Raw genomic sequence first — 16431 nt, forward strand, 5'->3', positions numbered from 1 at the left:
AAAAATATTAAAAAAACTTTAACTCTCAGAACATGGACACATTAAAACAGCATTTTTGAAACACAAAAATGATGTTAGTGTAAAACTTAAATAAATAAGAAAAAAGTATACATATTAGGTATCGCCACGTCCGTAATGATCTGCTCTATAAAAATTTCACTTGACCGAACTCCTCAGGTTAACGCTGTAAAAATAAATAAAAACTGTGCTAAAACAACCAATTTTTTGGTAACCTTGCCCCATAAAGTGTTATAATGAATGATCAAAAAAAATCTTATGTACCCAGAAAAGTATTAATAAAATTGGCACCTTATCCCCTAGTTTCCAAAATGGGATCACTGAGAGTTTCTACTGTAAGGGTGCATCAGGGGGCTTCAAATGGGACATGGCATCCAAAAACCATGTGGCACTCCTTTTCTTTTGCGCCCTGCCGTGTGCCCATACAGCAGTTTATGACCACATGTGGGGTGTTTCTGTAAACCGCAGAATCTGGGTAATAAATGATGAGTTTTGTTTGGCTGTTAACCCTCAATGTGTTAAAGAAAAAAATTGGATTAAAATGGAAAATCTGCCAAAAAAATAAATTCTAAAAATAAAATTTGATCTCCATTTTTCTTTAATTCTTGTGGAATGCCTAAAGGGTTAACAAAGTTAATGATTTTCTCATAAAGGTGAAATATATTGACTCAAATGTATTACTATCATGAAGTACAATGTGTCACGAGAAAACAGTCTCTGAATGGCTTTGATAAGTAAAAGCGCTCCAAAGTTACCACATAAAGTGAGATATGTCAGATTTGCAAAATTAGGCCTGGTCAGGAAGGGGGCAAATGGCCCAGATGTGAAGTGGTTAAAGGGGTTTTCTGGGATTTTAATATTGAAGACCTATCTTCAGGACAGGTCATTAACCACCTCCGGACCGCCTAACGCAGGATCGCGTTCCGGAGGTGGCAGCCCTGCGCAGAGTCACGCATATATGCGTCATCTCGCGATGGGCGAGATTTCCTGTGAACGCGCGCACACAGGCGCGCGCGCTCACAGGAACGGAAGGTAAGAGAGTTGATCTCCAGCCTGCCAGCGGCGATCGTTCGCTGGCAGGCTGGAGATGTGTTTTTTTTAACCCCTAACAGGTATATTAGACGCTGTTTTGATAACAGCGTCTAATATACCTGCTACCTGGTCCTCTGGTGGTCCCCTTTGTTTGGATCGACCACCAGAGGACACAGGTAGCTCAGTAAAGTCCCACCAAGCACCACTACACTACACTCCACCCCCCCCCCGTCACTTATTAACCCCTTATTAGCCCCTGATCACCCCTGATCACCCCATATAGACTCCCTGATCACCCCCCTGTCATTGATCACCCCCCTGTCATTGATTACCCCCCTGTAAAGCTCCATTCAGATGTCCGCATGATTTTTACGGATCCACTGATAGATGGATCAGATCCGCAAAACGCATCCGGACGTCTGAATGAAGCCTTACAGGGGCGTGATCAATGACTGTGGTTATCACCCCATATAGACTCCCTGATCACCCCCCCTGTCATTGATTACACCCCTGTCATTGATCAACCCCCTGTAAAGCTCCATTCAGACGTCCGCATGATTTTTACGGATGCACTGATAGATGGATCGGCAAAACGCATCCGGACGTCTGAATGAAGCCTTACAGGGGCATGATCAATGACTGTGGTGATCACCCCATATAGACTCCCTGATCACCCCCCTGTAAAGCTCCATTCAGATGTCCGCATGATTTTTACGGATGCACTGATAGATGGATCCGATCCTCAAAACGCATCCGGACGTCTGAATGAAGCCTTACAGGGGCATGATCAATGACTGTGGTGATCACCCCATATAGACTCCCTGATCACCCCCCTGTAAAGCTCCATTCAGATGTCCGCATGATTTTTACGGATGCACTGATAGATGGATCCGATCCGCAAAACGCATCCGGACGTCTGAATGAAGCCTTACAGGGGCATGATCAATGACTGTGGTGATCACCCCATATAGACTCCCTGATCACCCCCCTGTCATTGATCACCCCCCTGTCATTGATCACCCCCCTGTAAAGCTCCATTCAGATGTCCGCATGATTTTTACGGATGCACTGATAGATGGATCCGATCCGCAAAACGCATCCGGACGTCTGAATGAAGCCTTACAGGGGCATGATCAATGACTGTGGTGATCACCCCATATAGACTCCCTGATCACCCCCCTGTCATTGATCACCCCCCTGTAAAGCTCCATTCAGATGTCCGCATGATTTTTACGGATGCACTGATAGATGGATCCGATCCGCAAAACGCATCCGGACGTCTGAATGAAGCCTTACAGGGGCATGATCAATGACTGTGGTGATCACCCCATATAGACTCCCTGATCACCCCCCTGTCATTGATTACCCCCCTGTAAAGCTCCATTCAGATGTCCGCATGATTTTTACGGATGCACTGATAGATGGATCGGATCCGCAAAACGCATCCGGACGTCTGAATGAAGCCTTACAGGGGCATGATCAATGACTGTGGTGATCACCCCATATAGACTCCCTGATCACCCCCCTGTCATTGATCACCCCCCTGTCATTGATCACCCCCCTGTAAAGCTCCATTCAGATGTCCGCATGATTTTTACGGATGCACTGATAGATGGATCCGATCCGCAAAACGCATCCGGACGTCTGAATGAAGCCTTACAGGGGCATGATCAATGACTGTGGTGATCACCCCATATAGACTCCCTGATCACCCCCCTGTCATTGATCACCCCCCTGTAAAGCTCCATTCAGATGTCCGCATGATTTTTACGGATGCACTGATAGATGGATCCGATCCGCAAAACGCATCCGGACGTCTGAATGAAGCCTTACAGGGGCATGATCAATGACTGTGGTGATCACCCCATATAGACTCCCTGATCACCCCCCTGTCATTGATTACCCCCCTGTAAAGCTCCATTCAGATGTCCGCATGATTTTTACGGATGCACTGATAGATGGATCGGATCCGCAAAACGCATCCGGACGTCTGAATGAAGCCTTACAGGGGCATGATCAATGACTGTGGTGATCACCCCATATAGACTCCCTGATCACCCCCCTGTCATTGATCAACCCCCCTGTCATTGATCAACCCCCCTGTCATTGATCACCCCCCTGTCATTGATCCCCCCCTCTGTAAGGCTCCATTCAGATATTTTTTTGGCCCAAGTTAGCAGAATTTTTTTTTTTTTTTCTTACAAAGTCTCATATTCCACTAACTTGTGTCAAAAAATAAAATCTCACATGAACTCACCATACCCCTCACGGAATCCAAATGCGTAAAATTTTTTAGACATTTATATTTCAGACTTCTTCTCACGCTTTAGGGCCCCTAGAATGCCAGGGCAGTATAAATACCCCACATGTGACCCCATTTCGGAAAGAAGACACCCCCAGGTATTCCGTGAGGGGCATATTGAGTCCATGAAAGATTGAATTTTTTGTCCCAAGTTAGCGGAACGGGAGACTTTGTGAGAAAAAAATTAAAAATATCAATTTCCGCTAACTTGTGCCAAAAAAAAAAAATTTCTATGAACTCGCCATGCCCCTCATTGAATACCTTGGGGTGTCTTCTTTCCAAAATGGGGTCACATGTGGGGTATTTATACTGCTCTGGCATTCTAGGGGCCCCAAAGCGTGAGAAGAAGTCTGGTATCCAAATGTCTAAAAATGCCCTCCTAAAAGGAATTTGGGCACCTTTGCGCATCTAGGCTGCAAAAAAGTGTCACACATCTGGTATCGCCGTACTCAGGAGAAGTTGGGGAATGTGTTTTGGGGTGTCATTTTACATATACCCATGCTGGGTGAGAGAAATATCTTGGTCAAATGCCAACTTTGTATAAAAAAATGGGAAAAGTTGTCTTTTGCCAAGATATTTCTCTCACCCAGCATGGGTATATGTAAAATGACACCCCAAAACACATTCCCCAACTTCTCCTGAATACGGCGATACCACATGTGTGACACTTTTTTGCAGCCTAGGTGGGCAAAGGGGCCCATATTCCAAAGAGCACCTTTAGGATTTCACAGGTCATTTACCTACTTACCACACATTAGGGCCCCTGGAAAATGCCAGGGCAGTATAACTACCCCACAAGTGACCCCATTTTGGAAAGAAGACACCCCAAGGTATTCCGTGAGGGGCATGGCGAGTTCCTAGAATTTTTTATTTTTTGTCACAAGTTAGTGGAAAATGCTTATTTTTTTTTTTATTTTTTTTTTCATACAAAGTCTCATATTCCACTAACTTGTGACAAAAAATAAAAAGTTCCATGAACTCACTATGCCCATCAGCGAATACCTTGGGGTCTCTTCTTTCCAAAATGGGGTCACTTGTGGGGTAGTTATACTGCCCTGGCATTCTAGGGGCCCAAATGTGTGGTAAGGAGTTTGAAATCAAATTCTGTAAAAAATGACCTGTGAAATCCGAAAGGTGCTCTTTTGAATATGGGCCCCTTTGCCCACCTAGGCTGCAAAAAAGTGTCACACATCTGGTATCTCCGTAATCGGGAGAAGTTGGGGAATGTGTTTTGGGGTGTCATTTTACATATACCCATGCTGGGTGAGAGAAATATCTTGGCAAAAGACAACTTTTCCCATTTTTTTTATACAAAGTTGGCATTTGACCAAGATATTTATCTCACCCAGCATGGGTATATGTAAAAAGACACCCCAAAACACATTCCTCAACTTCTCCTGAATACAGAGATACCAGATGTGTGACACTTTTTTGCAGCCTAGGTGGGCAAAGGGGCCCACATTCCAAAGAGCACCTTTCGGATTTCACAGGTCATTTACCTACTTACCACACATTTGGGCCCCTAGAATGCCAGGGCAGTATAACTACCCCACAAGTGACCCCATTTTGGAAAGAAGAGACCCCAAGGTATTCGCTGATGGGCATAGTGAGTTCATGGAAGTTTTTATTTTTTGTCACAAGTTTGTGGAATATGAGACTTTGTATGAAAAAAAAAATTAAAAAACAAATCATCATTTTCCACTAACTTGTGACAAAAAATAAAAAATTCTAGGAACTCGCCATGCCCCTCACGGAATACCTTGGGGTGTCTTCTTTCCAAAATGGGGTCACTTGTGGGGTAGTTATACTGCCCTGGTATTCTAGGGGCCCAAATGTGTGGTAAGGAGTTTGAAATCAAATTCAGGAAAAAATGAGGAGTGAAATCCGAAAGGTGCTCTTTGGAATATGGGCCCCTTTGCCCACCTAGGCTGCAAAAAAGTGTCACACATCTGGTATCCCCGTACTCAGGAGAAGTTGAGGAATGTGTTTTGGGGTGTCTTTTTACATATACCCATGCTGGGTGAGATAAATATCTTGGTCAAATGACAACTTTGTATAAAAAAATGGGAAAAGTTGTCTTTTGCCAAGATATTTCTCTCACCCAGCATGGGTATATATAAAATGACACCCCAAAACACATTCCCCACCTTCTCCTGAGTACGGAGATACCAGATGTGTGACACTTTTTTGCAGCCTAGGTGGGCAAAGGGGCCCATATTCCAAAGAGCACCTTTCGGATTTCTCAGGTCATTTTTTACAGAATTTGATTTCAAACTCCTTACCACACATTTGGGCCCCTAGAATGCCAGGGCAGTATAACTACCCCACAAGTGACCCCATTTTGGAAAGAAGAGACCCCAAGGTATTCGCTGATGGGCATAGTGAGTTCATAAAACTTTTTATTTTTTGTCACAAGTTAGTGGAATATGAGACTTTGTAAGAAAAAAAAAAAAAAAAAAAAAATCATAATTTTCCGCTAACTTGTGACAAAAAATAAAAAGTTCTATGAACTCACTATGCCCATCAGCGAATACCTTAGGGTGTGTACTTTCAGAAATGGGGTCATTTGTGGGGTGTTTGTACTGTCTGGGCATTGTAGAACCTCAGGAAACATGACAGGTGCTCAGAAAGTCAGAGCTGCTTCAAAAAGCGGAAATTCACATTTTTGTACCATAGTTTGTAAACGCTATAACTTTTACCCAAACCATTTTTTTTTTACCCAAACATTTTTTTTTTATCAAAGACATGTAGAACTATAAATTTAGAGCAAAATTTCTATATGGATGTCGTTTTTTTTGCAAAATTTTACTACTGAAAGTGAAAAATGTCATTTTTTTGCAAAAAAATCGTTAAATTTCGATTAATAACAAAAAAAGTAAAAATGTCAGCAGCAATGAAATACCACCAAATGAAAGCTCTATTAGTGAGAAGAAAAGGAGGTAAAATTCATTTGGGTGGTAAGTTGCATGACCGAGCAATAAACGGTGAAAGTAGTGTAGGTCAGAAGTGTAAAAAGTGGCCTGGTCTTTCAGGGTGTTTAAGCACTGGGGGCTGAGGTGGTTAAAGGGAACCTGTCACCTCCAAAAACCATCCCAAGCCGCCAGCAGTAACCTGAGAGTAGCCAGCAGCGCGTTTCCGACGATCGTTTTCTTCCTGAAGGCAAATGAAGCTAAATCTCAGAAAATGTTCTTTTATCCCCTGCCCGGCGCGCTTCTCCACACATGCTTGAAGTCACGGGGGCAGCGGCCTCCTTGCTTCAAGTCATGGTAACCACGCCCCCTTCCCTGCCCCTTTGCCTGTGACTGACAGCCAGCAACTTTTGCTTCATCTGCCTTCAGGAAGAAAACGATAGTCGGAAACACGCTGCTGGCTACTCTCAGATACTGCTGGCGACTTGGGATGGTTTTTGGAGGTGACCGTTTCCCTTTAATATCAGAGCGGCAGGAGTCCGACACCCAGCGATCAGCTGTTTGAAGAGAAGGTTGCGCTTGTGCAATTTCTACCTTCTGTTCATCCTTTACCTGTTCACCATCGCAGCGGTGAGTAGGTGTAATTACAAGAAGCCGTCCCATTCCTCTACAAGTCTAGAGGAAGGAGCTGTCCCAATGAAGTGAATAGGATGGATTCTTGCAATTACACCTGCTCGCCACTGCAATGTCGATGGCGAGCAGGTAAACAAGGAAGGGCTCCCACAAGCGCAGCCTTCTCTTCAAGCAGCCGATTAGCCGGGGTGCCTGGAGTCAGACTCCTGCCGCTCTGATATTCATGACCTATCCTGAATCTTTAAGAAATGCTTTTCAAAGCCACATGACACCAGACAGTCCTAGCAACAGTTTGGACACATCAAATTAGGCTGTTACACCATTTTTACTTTAATTATGGCAGGAATGGTTCCAGATTCTAAGCAAAACATGTCCAAAAAGTATAATGGGCCCGTCTATTAGCAAAAGAAAGTCCTTCAGGAATATGTTCAGGTGTATGCTTTTTCTGCATTGAAAAGCATGTTGATTTCGGTATACACGGTAGTTTTTGCAAATCAAAGGAAAACACATGAAAATGTATACTACAGTACTCGAAACAAAGACAACGTGTCATCAGAAAATTACTTATTGCTTATATCAAGTTTTTAGTGTTAAACATTTTATTATAATTTTGGTGATATAAAAAAAAAAAAAAATTACTGTCACTATTTAAAAAAAAAAATATAATATTATATACAGTTTTCACACTGGCCTAAATTGTGCTTTGACAACAGCTATATAGCCCACAGACATAACAGGGCTCCAGATGGCGACCAAAATGGTCGCCATTGCGCCTTAAAATTTGCAGATGGCGATTTTAGTCTTGTCGCCATTTGCGACTGGACCGCCGTGCTGCTGCGCAGCCTAGTATTGGTTAAAGAACATGGCACGCGCCATGTTCTCTTCACTAGCACAGTGGAGGAGGGAGTCCCTCCCTCCCCACTGTGACGTGGCCGCCACTGTCACCAATGGGGAGATAGCAGGGGAGGAGCTGTGGCCACTGCGCCACCAATGAATGTAAAACATATTAATACAAGTATAGGCAGCAGTATCACAGACCCGGCCTCAATAACAGGGCATGTGATACTCGGCAATTAACCCCTCAGGTGCCACATCTGGGGGGGTTAATTGCCGCGGATTGCATGTCCTGTTATTGAGGCCGGGTGCCTGGTCTGTGATACCGCTGCTGACACTTGTATAAATGAGTTAGAGGACCTTTCGCGGGTCCAAAGAATATGAACTAAGTAGCAGCCTACATAGAGCGGCGCCCAGGGTTCTAAGTGCACTTACCATTATTCCTGGGTGCCGCTCTGTTCGCCCGCTGTGGCCCCCAGTATTTTCAACATTCAGAGCAAGGAGGAGGAGACACCAGTGTCTCTCCTTCTCCCTGACTGCAGCGCTGTCCAATCACAGCTCAGAGCTCAGAGCCAGGGAGAAAAATAAATTAAAAAAAACAATACTTTTGCATAAATTATCCAGTAGATGGGAAAAATAAACTAGCAATATTGATCTGCCTGAATATTTTATTTCAAGAGTAAAGTAGGACATTAGGGGTGCAGTCTCACCTTGGCTGCTCACACTCATTATCACTAAGGACTACAAGGTCCATGACACTGCTGGATGGATTTGGTGCCGAAGGTGTTATCGGACGGGATTCTGTTGCTTCTGCAGGGGGAACGACTGGTGAAGTATCGGGTTGTGCATCTGTGTTGTGAAGCTGTAAAGAAAATAAAAAATAATGATAGGTGTATACAGCATAAAGTGTCTTGTTTTCTACATTTATTTTCCTTGTTGGAAGTAGTTAGGATCCAGCAATTCACATAATCATCCATTTTAAGGGGAACCTGTCATCAACTTTATGCGGACCTCGCTGAGGGCAGTATAAACTACTGACAGAAATGCTGATCTCAGCGGTGTGTCACTCATGAGCTAAAAGTAAGTGGTTGCTGAGAACCAGCATCATAATCATTGCAGCCCAGGCCTGGAAGAGAGTCAAATCTACCTGAGAAGAGTCCTGGTTATTCATAATCTCCTGCTCTCTCGCCCATCTGCTGATTACCGTAGGTAGAAGACTGTCAGTCATCAGCAGGTGGGCAGGCAGAGCAAGAATTTATGAGTAACCATGACTCTTCTCAGGTGGCTGGGACTTTTTTTCCAGGCCCAGTCGGCAACGATTGTGATGTCGGTTCTCTGCGGTGATCAGTCATTTTTCCGGCATTAGTGCCAGGATTTGGCCGCACAAAAATTGCTCCTCGCAGCGGTGTGTGTCTGGCCAAATGAGTTCCAATTCTATGGAATGAAACATGGCATGTAGGGCTATACAGTAAGAGCTTTACAGGGACAGGTTCCGTATGGGGTCACCCCTGTCGGGGCGGGTGCTCTGTGTCGTTGAGGATAACCCCTAACCATCCATATAGGGAGGGCTCTAGACCAGGGCATTATAGGAGTGTCCAGACTGCAAAACCCACAGAAGCATTGGTCACCAGTGTCCATTTATCATACCAGGGCACTGACGCCATCCACTGTCTACTGGTCGTGTGTCTACAGGACGGGGTAAGATCTACCCATAACTATCTTACCGCGGCCATTGATGGTGGCAATATATGTGTATATATGTATGTACAGTGCTCCAGACAAAAAAAAATGACCAGGAGCCATTGGCTCCTAAACTAAAAAAATTTAGGAGCCAAATTACATTTTTTAGTCGCCAAATTTAAAATGCATATAATTTTTTAAAAAAGGACTTTGAGAAGATGAGACGCAGGTGCACTACCTATAGGAGAAAACAGCACCACATGCCTCTCACATCCAGGGACATTTTCTGGGGAACATGGTGACTAAAAAAGGCGAATTGCGTGGTTTAGAGTTTTTTTTTCTGTTACGGCCTTCACCGAGCGGAAATATTTTTTAATATTTTAATAGCTCACACTTTTTGGGACGAGGTGATATGTAATATGTTCTTTATTGTTTGTAAATTTTATATGTAAAACTGGGAAGGGGGCCATTTAAACTTTTAGTATTTTGTTGTTTTTTTTACTTTTTATTTAACAACCATTTCTTCCCTTAGGGACTAGAACCTGGATCTTTTCATCCCTTGTGCTATTCACCCTGATAGAGCTCTATCAGGGTGAATAGGATCTCACATCTCCCTGCTGCCCTGGGCTCTGTGCACACAGCAGCAGGGAGCTGAACATGGCAGCCACGGCTTCAGTAGCGTCCTGGCTGCCATGGTAACTATCTGAGCCCCAGCAGTGTAATCTGCCATTGCCACTAATGAAGGGGATGGGGACACTGTGGCCACCATATAACAATGGGAGGGAGACGGGACGGACAGACTTGTGGCCAGTGATAATGGGGAAGGGGGGGACGACGACTTGTGGCCAGTGATAATGGGGGACGACGACAACGATTTGTGGCCAGTGATAATGGGGGGGGGGGGGGGAACAGGCTTGGGGAGAGCGCACTGCACCACCAATGAATGTTTAAAGAGGACCTTTCATGGGTCCAAAGAATATGAACTTAGCAGGCTGCATAGAGCGGCGCCCAGGGATCTAAGTGCACTTACTATTATTCCTGGGCGCCGCTCCGTTCGTCCTCTGTGGCCCCCGGTATTTTCAGCATTCAGAGGAAGGAGGAGGAGACGCCAGTGTCTCTCCGTCTCCATAACAGCAGCGCTGTCCAATCACAGCACAGAGCTCCGAGCCAGTGAGAGAAAAAACCTCCCTGGCTCTGAGCTCTGTGCTGTGATTGGACAGCGCTGCTGTCAGGGAGAAGGACAGACACTGGCGTCTCCTCCTCCTTCCTCTGAATGCTGAAAATACCGGGGGCCACAGCGGACGAACGGAGCGGCACCCAGGAATAATAGTAAGTGCACTTAGATACCTGGGCGCCGCTCTATGCAGCCTGCTGATAAGTTCATATTCTTTGGACCCATGAAAGGTCCTCTGACTCCTTCATACAATTTTCTGCAGCGGTATCGCAGACCGGGCACCCGGCCTCAATAACAGGGCATACCGATCTGGGGCACCTGAGGGGTTAATGGCCGCGGATCGCCTGCCCTGTTATTGAGGCCGAGTGCCGGGTCTGTGATACCGCTGCAGACACTTATGTTTTACATTCATTGGCGGCGCAGTGGCGACAGCTCCTCCCCTCCTCCTCCCCGATATCTCCCCATTGGTGGTAGTGGCGTCAGCGTCACAGTGGAGAGGGAGGGACTCCTTCCTTCTCCACTGTGCCGTGTGCTAGTGAAGGGAACTTATGCTGTGCAGGATCGCGGCGGTACAGTCGCAAATGGCGACAAGACTAAAAAGTCTTGTCGCCATCTGCAAATTTTAAGGCGCATTGGCGACCGTTTTGGTCGCCATCTGGAGCCATGATGTATGTTTTTGTTTCGTCCCACTGCAACCACCTGTGCTTTTAGCGATTTAATAGTAAAAGTTATTTATATACTCAGTCCACAAGTGGAAATAAGTTAATTAGAGGTGTGACATATATCTCTGCACATATATACCTGGTGCATGGAGATATTCTTTTGTATGTAAGTTCCGGCCAAATGTTGGCACTAATGCTGAAAACAGGCCAGATCACCGCCGGGTCCCATTATAGTCGATACGGCCTGACTGTGCTCTGGCCCCCCCCCGGCTATGCTGGATGTGATGAACTCCAGCAGTCTGTTCTTCTGCTGGAACAGCCTACAGCACCATTTTAGCACTACCGTGAAACTAGCCTAATCAATCTAACTATGCTTCCCAGGTCTTAAAAGTTATGACATCTCTTCACTGTCTTGCCAAAGGCATATAGACCAACACAGCCCACTTTGCATTTGAGCTCCTGGAAAAGTCGGGTGACCACATGTGAGGGAGCAGGTTTGGTTGTCCCATGGATGGGATTTTTAATAGTTCATCTGGCTTCCATGATCTTCCCTGATCCATACATACAGTATGAATACACTAAATACACCCCCACCCCCCGTACAAGGTATATATTTTATGTAGACATTTTGAGGGGACATTTAATACCCCCTCTGTGCCAGAAAATAGGCGCCAAAAAAGTCACAAAGTTTGGTGCATGCGGTACTTGCACAAAGTTTTGAGACTTTTGGGAGGTTTTACACTCTGTTCTCAATGTTTCAATGTAGCAGGCGGTGGGAGGCTGGCATAGCCTGTCACATTTCTTATAATCTACACCAGGAAACTGGCATAGATCATAGTGGAAATCTACACCAGCTACAAATCTACACTGGTGTAGATCTTCATTTAGGTACATGGACCTGCATTAAGAGGCTTGTGGCAGCGGGGGACAGACTGACACCGGCGTGTAATAGGCCGGTCTAAATAAATAATTCTTCTAGCATTCTCATTTCAGGTACAGAGAGGCTGGATAGACTTTCTTTGACAAATCTCCATATTACCTCCTCAGATGAGGAATGGGCAGGTGTCAATGTACTTGAGCAAGTGCCCAACTGTCCCTGAAGGTGTACGGCGTACTTAAGGCGTCTTTCCAGTCTCTGTATGATTTGCTGTCAAGAAAAAAAATAATAATCATAGCACAAACAAATCTTCACAGTTCATGCAGGATTACTGTACAGTGCACACATTCAAATTCTCAGGACTCAAAAACGCTCATTGCCAGAAATATGCGCTTTTCTATGTATGAAATATCAACAGGCTACAGTACCCTCAGTAAGACTCTGGGCAGACAAATCGTATTAAAGAACCTCTGTCAGCATGATAAACCCTATTAAACCATGGCTACCCTTTCATTCTTAAGTCTCCAAAAAGTATTTTTCGTTTTTATACAGTATACCAACATTGCTGCCCCTCATCTCATAATGGCTCATTCTCAGACCCCAGGCAGACTCCACTCTCCATAAAGCTCCTTCGATGTTCACCTCGACTCCTCAATCTGCAAACTCCCACATCTAAATACAAAAGGATTGTCCAAGATACTGCGACAAGCCCTAAGCTTGATTAAAATAAACATCTTGATCTTACCCTCTCGCTGTGGTGCTGGTCTGGTTCCAATTGCCTTTTGTCTGCAAGCAGCAGCACTGATGTGCTAGGATACAGCACGGGACTGTTGCAGCCAATCACTGGCCTCAGCATTAGATCATGGAGGACAGTGATTGGCCACAGTGGTCATGTGCGGTATCCTGGAGGAGAAGCGGATCAGCTCTGTAGAGAACAGTGCAGGAAAACAGTGTATATATCTTTTTAAGCCATTTTACGGCTTGGCCGAAATTTGGAATTATTTCGGACAACCCCCTTAAGCGATATATGTAAATCCTGCTTATTGCCCGTTGAAAAATTTGCTCAAAAAAGCGTTCTTAGGTTGTAATAGGGAGTCAACCGCTCAGAGGGGCAGATTCTGTAGACTAAAAAAAAATGGGGTGGACAATCGGTCAAAGAGCCTGGTAATGATGGAAGACTTTCTTTTCACTGTATATTGTGAAACATACAGCTCTCAGCTGTCTGACAGTTCCAGAAAGTTTGAGTGGCAATGTACATGCCTGAGCTCCTCAGCGTTATATGAGCGGGTGCCAGCAGTCGTCCACCACTGGTCAGACACATCAGCCTTCCTGTCGTCATTCTGGGACAACCTCATTAAAGGGGTTGTGTCACTTCAGCAAATAGCATTAATTATGTAAAGAAAGTTACTACAAGACACTTACTAATGTATTGTGATTGTCCATATTGCTTCCTTTGCTGGCTGGATTCATTTTTCCATCACATTACACACTGCTCCTTTCCATGGTTACGACCACCCTGCAATCCATCAGCGGTGGCCGTGCTTGTACACTATAGGAAAAAGCACTAGCCTATGTGCGCTCCCATGATCGTGGCCACCAGAGGGGCTGGCAGCTTTTCTTATAGTGTGCAAGCACGACCACTGCTGATGGATTGCAGGGTGGTCATAACCATGGAAATAAGCAGTATATAGCGAGATAGGGAAAAAAAATAAAAAATCAAGTCAGCCAATGAAGCAATACGGATAATCACAATACATTAGTAAGTGCCTTGTATTAACTTTTTCTACATGATAAATGTCACTTGAAGTGACAAAACCCCTTTAAATAAAACTATCCTTCAGGCTACAAGTTGCAGTTTTCTTTTCTGCCATATCCTAAGCTAAACCTACCAGATGCCTAGCAACATCGTCGGTGTGATTTCCGTTTCTTCGGACAAGATCAGCTTGACGCGTTAAAGTTTGCATTCTTTCATCAAACAGGCCTTCAAATAATATATTTATCCTCCTGTCAATTAGGCATTGTATCTGTTGAGGAAAAAAAAAAAGAATTACAGGGAATATATCTTTTTTCACTTTAATGAGCAAAATGTAAAAAAACATGGCCGTCAGCAGCTCCATCAGATAGGACAGCAAGAATAGTGCTGACAGCTTATAAGGGGGAGATTTACTAACCCCTTAAGCACCATAACAATTTTTTATTTTTCATTTTACTTTTTTCCTATCTTCCAACCAAAAGGTTTTCAATTTTTCATTCACAGTAATGATTTTTTTTTTTTTGTCGGGACAATTTGAATTTTATACTGTCACCATTTAATTTACCATGTCCTGTATTGGAAAATGGGAACAAAAAGTCTTTGCGGGGCGAAATTGAAAAAAATAAATAAATTCTGACACTTTTTGGGGTTTTGTTATTATGGCATTCACTGTGCATCACTAAATGATGTGACAACTTTATTCTGCTGGTTGTTAGCTGGGTGAAGTACAGTTTATATTGGTACCATTTTGAGGTATGCATGGCTTTTTGATTACTTTACGGTATATTAAATTTTTTATTTATATATTTTTTTTTTCGGGGGTTGTGGGGACAAGGTGACCAAAAGATGGTGTATTTTTATAATTTTTTTCCATATGGCGTCCACCCTGCAAGAAAAACAATTTTGATATTTTAATCCCATAGTGAATACCAATACGCCTTTTTTTTACGCTGGTCACTAAGGCTAGGCCGCCACCTTTTTTTTTTTCCTTACAGCAGCCCAGACTAAGTGCTGCACAGGTCTCCCGTGCAGCAGAGAGCGGGAGCACGGCACTAACATTAGAGCCGACCACCAATCTGGGCTGTTTAACCCCTTACAAGCAATAGGGCAATAGCGTCTGTGGCACGTAAGCGGTTACAGAGAGAGCGGACTCCCGTCGGCACTCCAAAAATGAGAAGGCTGTGCAGGCTCTAGGCCTGCCTCCAGAGTGTCCACGCAGCTTGTGAATGTCAGTATAGCACTGACATTAAAGGGAACCTGTCATCAACTTTGTGCTGCCCGTACTAACGGCAGAATAAAGTAGAGACAGGCGAGTTGATTTCAGCGATCGGTCATTTAAAAGTAAGTGGTTGCCGCGAACCAACACGACAATCATTGCAGACTGGGCCCGGAAAAGAGTCCCGGCCACCTGAGAAGAGTCCTGGTTATTCATGAATTCCTGCTCTCCTGCCCACCTGCTGGTGACTGACAGTCTTCTACCTAGTTTTCTCCCTTTCTATCTAGCAGAGAACTGCCAATCATCAGCAGATGGGTGAGAGAGCAGGAGATTATGAATAACCAGGACTCTTCTCAGGTAGATTTGACTCTTTTCCAGGCCTTTGCTGCAATGATTATGATGCTGGTTCTCAGCAACCACTTACATTTAGCTCATGAGTGACACACCGCTGAGATCAGCATGTCTGTCACTATTTTATACTGCCCTCAGTGAGGTCAGCATAAAGTTGATGACAGGTTCCCTTTAAGGGCCCATTCAGACGCCAGTAGTGTTTTGTGGTCCGCATATTGGGGACCGCAAAAAACTGACGCACATCACAGGCACTTAATAGAGGATTCCTATTATTGTCCGCACCTGCGGACAATAATAGGACATGCTCTATTTTTTTCTGGAGCCGCTGTGTGCTGTCTGCATCTTTTCTGTCCCCATTGAAAATGAATGTGTCCGCACCCGTTCAACATAATTGAGGAACGGATCCGGACCCATTCTACGGACGTCTGAATGGACCCTTAAAGGGTCATCAGAGCCTGGAAATGCCCCCCCCCATATGACCGGGCCATCACACTGATTCTACTTAGATGGCTCCGCCGCATGGCCGCCAATGCTTCTCCCAGTGCATGGATGAAAACATCCGATGTCGGGGGGGGAGGCAGCCAATGGCAGGCGGTGACGGGGATGAGCCTCCCTAGCATTGCAGCTGGGGCCAAGGAGGCTCGTCCCAGTCACCGCCTGCCATTTGCTGCCCCCCCCCCCTTCCTTCTGACACCAGATGTTTTCATCCGCGCACGGGAAGAACCAGTGTCGGCCGTGCGGAGACCAGGAGCGGCGCGGAAAGCCAGGTAAGTAGAATCAGTGAGAGGTCCGGGCGTATGTGGGGGCCATTTCCAGATTTGGATAACCCCTTTAAAATATATTGCACTACAGGAATAGTGCAATGTATTTTAGAAGTGATCAAAAGTCTATAATAGTCTCCTTTTGGGACCATTTTTAATATATTTTTTTTAAACCAAAACACCTTTCAATGAGAAAAAAAAAAAATTTCAAAAATAAAATCTCCACATA

The 16431-nt window shown here is 44.7% G+C and overlaps 1 protein-coding gene across 1 annotated transcript in view; it reads right to left on the bottom strand.

The window, feature by feature from the left end:
• Positions 1-16431, bottom strand: part of ATF7IP2 (activating transcription factor 7 interacting protein 2) — an 88286-nt gene that overhangs the window by 22488 nt on the left and 49367 nt on the right. The window contains exons 4-6 of the mRNA XM_040439412.1: positions 14011-14145; positions 12284-12391; positions 8439-8590 (exon numbers count right to left, since the gene is read on the bottom strand). Of these exons, the coding sequence (XP_040295346.1) occupies positions 8439-8590; positions 12284-12391; positions 14011-14145 (395 nt within the window). The remainder of the gene's footprint in view (positions 1-8438; positions 8591-12283; positions 12392-14010; positions 14146-16431) is intronic.

This window comes from Bufo bufo, chromosome 7, assembly GCF_905171765.1.
Source record: "Bufo bufo chromosome 7, aBufBuf1.1, whole genome shotgun sequence".
NCBI classification, from domain to species: Eukaryota; Metazoa; Chordata; class Amphibia; order Anura; family Bufonidae; genus Bufo; species Bufo bufo.